Source organism: Hylobates moloch, unplaced genomic scaffold, assembly GCF_009828535.3.
Source record: "Hylobates moloch isolate HMO894 unplaced genomic scaffold, HMol_V3 SCAFFOLD_7, whole genome shotgun sequence".
In the NCBI taxonomy this organism is placed as follows: Eukaryota; Metazoa; Chordata; class Mammalia; order Primates; family Hylobatidae; genus Hylobates; species Hylobates moloch.
Genome location: NW_026652282.1, coordinates 80,258,649 through 80,263,371, shown reverse-complemented (window position 1 = coordinate 80,263,371; position 4,723 = coordinate 80,258,649). Strand labels below are relative to the sequence as shown.

Genomic DNA, 4,723 nt, shown 5'->3' with positions numbered 1-4,723 from the left:
TTTTTTTTTTTTTTTTTTTTTTTTTTTTGGAGACAGATTCTCGCTCTGTCCCCCAGACTGGAGTGCAGTGGCGCGATCTTGGCTCACTGCAAGCTCCACCTCCTGGGTTCACACCATTCTCCTGCCTCAGCCTCCTGAGTAGCTGGGACTATAGGCAACCGCCACCATGCCCGGCTAAGTTTTTTGTATTTTTAGTAGAGATGGGCTTTCACCGTGTTAGCCAGGATGGTCTCGATCTCCTGACCTCGTAATCTGCCCACCTCAGCCTCCCAAAGTGCTGGGATTACAGGCTTGAGCCACTGAGCCCAGCCTGTATGCTGTTCTTTAAACTTATGAAATCTCTAAAACTAACTAGAAAGGATCTCAATTCTGAATTTAGAAATGTTTCTAATTATATATACCTTGATACCAATATATTGTACATTCATCTGGAATACCTTTAATATCCTCATTAGGTGAGTAATATAGAATAGGAATATTAACTAATAGAAGTATTCCATAGACATTATCCAATTCTGCTTTCATTCATTTGAATTGTTTACTCTGAAAAAGATCTTAATTCATAATGTCAACTTCTTTTATTTCTATTTGCCCCATCTTTTAGAGGATATCTCTATCTGAGGAAGATTTTTTGGTATGTGCATTTTGTTTATGCTACACATGCCAAATAGATCTCCCAAGATGAAACTCTGAGCTCATTTGGAAGTAATTTTTGGTAGCACATGAATCAGAACTCTTATTTTCTTCTCAGCACTACTGGTATTTTATTGCTTCCATCTATAGTCCAATATGCTTTTAGTGCTAAGAACCCTGAGGCCAAACACACAAAGCACTAAGAAAATGGGAACTTCTGGCGATTACAATTTTTGCCAATCTTTCAGGGTTCTTCCCTCCCCTGGGAGAGTGAAATCACTTCAAGTTCACTATGAAACAGGAACATGGTGAGCACAAATGATTGACTGAAGTTGGTGATGTTGATTTAGGAGTCTTCGATTTAAAGGTCAGGTATAAAAACCTCAAACCTGCTTGTCAAAGTCTGCTTGTCAAACGCCTGTGGATTTTTCAAGACTCTGCCCTAATGTCACTTTTTCTTTTTTTTTTTGTTTTTGTTTTTTTGAGACGGAGTCTCTGTCGCCCAGGCTGGAGTACAGTGGCGGGATCTTGGCTCACTGCAAGTTCCGCCTCCCAGGTTCACGTTATTCTCCTGCCTCAGCCTCCCGAGTAGCTGGGACTACAGGTGCCCGCCACCGCACCCGGCTAATTTTTTGTATTTTTAGTAGAGACAGGGTTTCAACATGGACTCGATCTCTTGACCTTGTGATTCACCCGCCTCAGCCTCCCAAAGTGCTGGGATTACAGGCGTGTAATCCCAAAGTGCTGGGATTACGCCGCACCCGGCCCTAATGTCACTTTTTCTATGAAGGCCTCTCTGGCCAACATAGGCAGAGTTAGGCAGTTCCTCCTTTATGTTATTATCGCACCTTAACATATTTCTATGGCAGCACTTATCAAATTATATTGCATTTGTTTGTCTGTCCCCACTCATGGATAGAGAGAAACCATTCTCTTCCTTTTATCTGTGACCCAGAGCATTACCAAAATCAAGTTGGTTTTCAGTAATTAATGGAAAGGACAGTCAGAGAATGGCTAATAATATTCTACATCTGTATAGCATAGGTTTCAAGGTCTTTTCACATAGTAGTGAGGAAGACATGGCTTAAATTATTTTCCATCTTTTATAGACAAGGAAACAAATGCCCAGAGAGGTCATATGACCCACCCACGTTCAAAACAGTTAATACATTGTACACCTAATTCTCATGGCAGCAAGTTGATAAAGATTTGTAGATAGAAGTGGTAGCAGTACTGTTATATAAGGCAAAGATAGCAATGGCTGGTCACGAGTGCATTAGGTAAGTGTTTCAGATTGGCTGACACATTTAGGATCTGATTACTTGTTTTGAAAGTCAATCTTAACAGGTTCTCAAGAAATTAACTTAAATGGACATGAAACTGGACGTAAGAATATCAAATTATTTACATTCAATAACAATATATGAAAAATTCTTACTCTGTACTCAAGCTACATGTGCAGTGAAGTCAGCAGAAAGACATAAAACATATCCTACATATGTATGTAATATATATGACTCTGCCATCTCTGAAATTCCGACCGTAACTCAGACTACTAACAGGGAATAGAATTCTTAGAGATCAACCCTTTAACTCTTTCATTTTACAAAAGATAGACAGAAATGGATAGCTAGAAAGGACAAATGACTTACTCAAAGTCACACAGCTTTTTAGTGGCAGTACCAGGACACAAAATCAAGTCTCCTTAACAATAATATTCTTACATTTTTAAAAAACAAGTTATGATTGAGAAGTGATACAAGTAGAGTTCTTAGCCTTTTAGGCATATGGCTAATATGAGTACACACAGGCTGTAACACTGGAATTATTAGAAGAATGCTGCAACATGGGGGGGAAGTACACCATCTACTACTCTGTGTCTGTGTATTGGGGAGGTAAGGGAACATATAACATGACAGACAGTGTTTTAGGATCTAAATAGAGATGAACAATATTAATCATATTTATTCTTATATATTTTACATGTATATTCTTTTATTTATTTATTTATTTGGGGACAGAGTCTCACTCTCTCCAGCGGCTCACTGCAACCTTCGCCTCCCAGATTCAAGCAATTCTCCTGCCTCAGCCTCCCAAGTAGCTGGATTACAGGTACCTGCCACCACGACCGGCTAATTTTTGTATTATTAGTAGAGACAGGGTTTCACCATGTTGGCCAGGCTGGTCTCAAACTCCTGACCTCAGGTGATCCACCCGCCTCGGCCTCCCAAAGTGCTGGGATTACAGGTGTGAGCCACCACGCCTAGCCACATATATATTCTTATATATCCATTCACCCACACACATTGTTACAAAAAAAATTATTGGATTCATCATTTCAGTGTGTCAACTAAAGTATATTTTCTGGTCCTTATTCCTTTTTAATGTTCATTGTTTTGTCCTTTTTGAAAATAATCCAAGTAGATATAACTAACCTGTGTGCTTATGTGTTCATAGCATATAATCAGCTTTTAAGTTTTGAAAATGATTTGACCACTTTCCCTTAGCCCTCTTCTCACTGCCAGTAGAACACATTCTACTAGTTATGGGTTAGCTAAAAAGTATGTGTCTCTATGAAGGGTCAAAGACAAAAATCAACTAATATTTTCGGCAAAAAAGAAGACATATGATCATACTTCTGGAAGTTTGTGGATTAACTTCTATGACCAAAGCTGCTTGTTTAATTGTTCGGGTATGCTCTCGGTTATAGGCCCTGGGTTAGGAGATGAAAGCAATTTGATTTCCACAAGCATATTCATATCTCATAGATGAAGTCACACCAAAATCAAATGATTTCACAGGGCAACAGCATTGACAAAGAAAGTACTGCTTTGGGAATGGAAACATACCTCACACTGGAATGAATTTGTTTGCTAACTGATCTTTCTGCTGGCGATTATTGCTAGAGGTCCTCACGCCTGTAATCCCAACACTTTGGTAGGCTGAGGTAGGTGGATCACTTGAGGTCAGGAGTTCGAGACCAGCCTGGCCAACATGGTGAAACCCCATCTTTACTAAAAATACAAAAATTAGCTGGGCGTGGTGGCATGTGCCTGTAATCCCAGCTACTCGGGAGGCTGGGGCAGGAGAATCACTTGAACCTGGGAGGCGGAGGTTGCAATGAGCCGAGATCACGCCATTGCACTCCAGCCTGGGCAACAGAGCAAGATTCCATATCAAAAAAAATTAAAAAAAATAAAAAATATATATATACATATATATATATATATACACACACACACCTTTACCTGTTTGATATCAACTATTGTGCATATCTTTCTGTTACTATTGCAATCAGAGTCTGTGCTCTTCCTGCTACTCCTTTGTTAGATGCAGAGGACATGTATTTCCATAGCATTTATATAGCAAAGCCTTTGATTCCTTTTAGTATCATAACTTGTACCCTAATTGCCACCCCCAATTAATGTTAATATTTACTGTGATCCTCAAGAGTTCCAGTTTAAAACAAGAGCCTACATTGTGAAAGAAACTTTAGGTATTCAGTGTTATTTACACAGTCCAATTCAAAATCAGTTTCTCATTTAGGCTGTGAAAGAAACTTATTTATAAATCACAGCATTTGAATTTATTATGTGAAAAGTTCTAGATATTAATGTTTAAGCTATGTGAAATTATAATATTATGCTATATAAAAATTGGGGTTATTTAAGTACCAATTCATTCATTTCCTATAAAATTTCAGTAAAACATTTCCCATGTATACCTAATATTGAAGATGATTCATTTAGGTCCACATTATGTTAAGCCAGCCATGACTTATAACTTAATTTTCATCCATGTCACAGGTATAAAATATCTGTCAATTCTTGTTAAAAAACTGTCACATGAAATCAATATAGTCAATAGGGACATAAAATGACAATAGAAGGAAGACATTCAGAAATATAAGCAACAGGCCTTGCAATGCTTTAAGATGTATTACTTACCAAAAACAAAGTTCGGAAGTTATTGAGATCACCAAAGAACTCTTCTATGCTCACTGTCTTTGAGTCAAAAATGAAGTATTCTCCAAGATTCTCATAGAGCTTCATCATGTTGTTGTGCATGGTGGAGAGTTTTTCATACTGTT

The 4,723-nt window shown here is 38.2% G+C and overlaps 1 protein-coding gene across 1 annotated transcript in view; it reads right to left on the bottom strand.

Moving 5' to 3' along the window:
* DIAPH2 (diaphanous related formin 2) overlaps positions 1 to 4,723 on the bottom strand; it is an 880,788-nt gene that overhangs the window by 272,638 nt on the left and 603,427 nt on the right. The window contains exon 29 of the mRNA XM_058441333.1: positions 4,581 to 4,718. Coding sequence (XP_058297316.1) covers positions 4,581 to 4,718 — 138 coding nt within the window. The remainder of the gene's footprint in view (positions 1 to 4,580; positions 4,719 to 4,723) is intronic.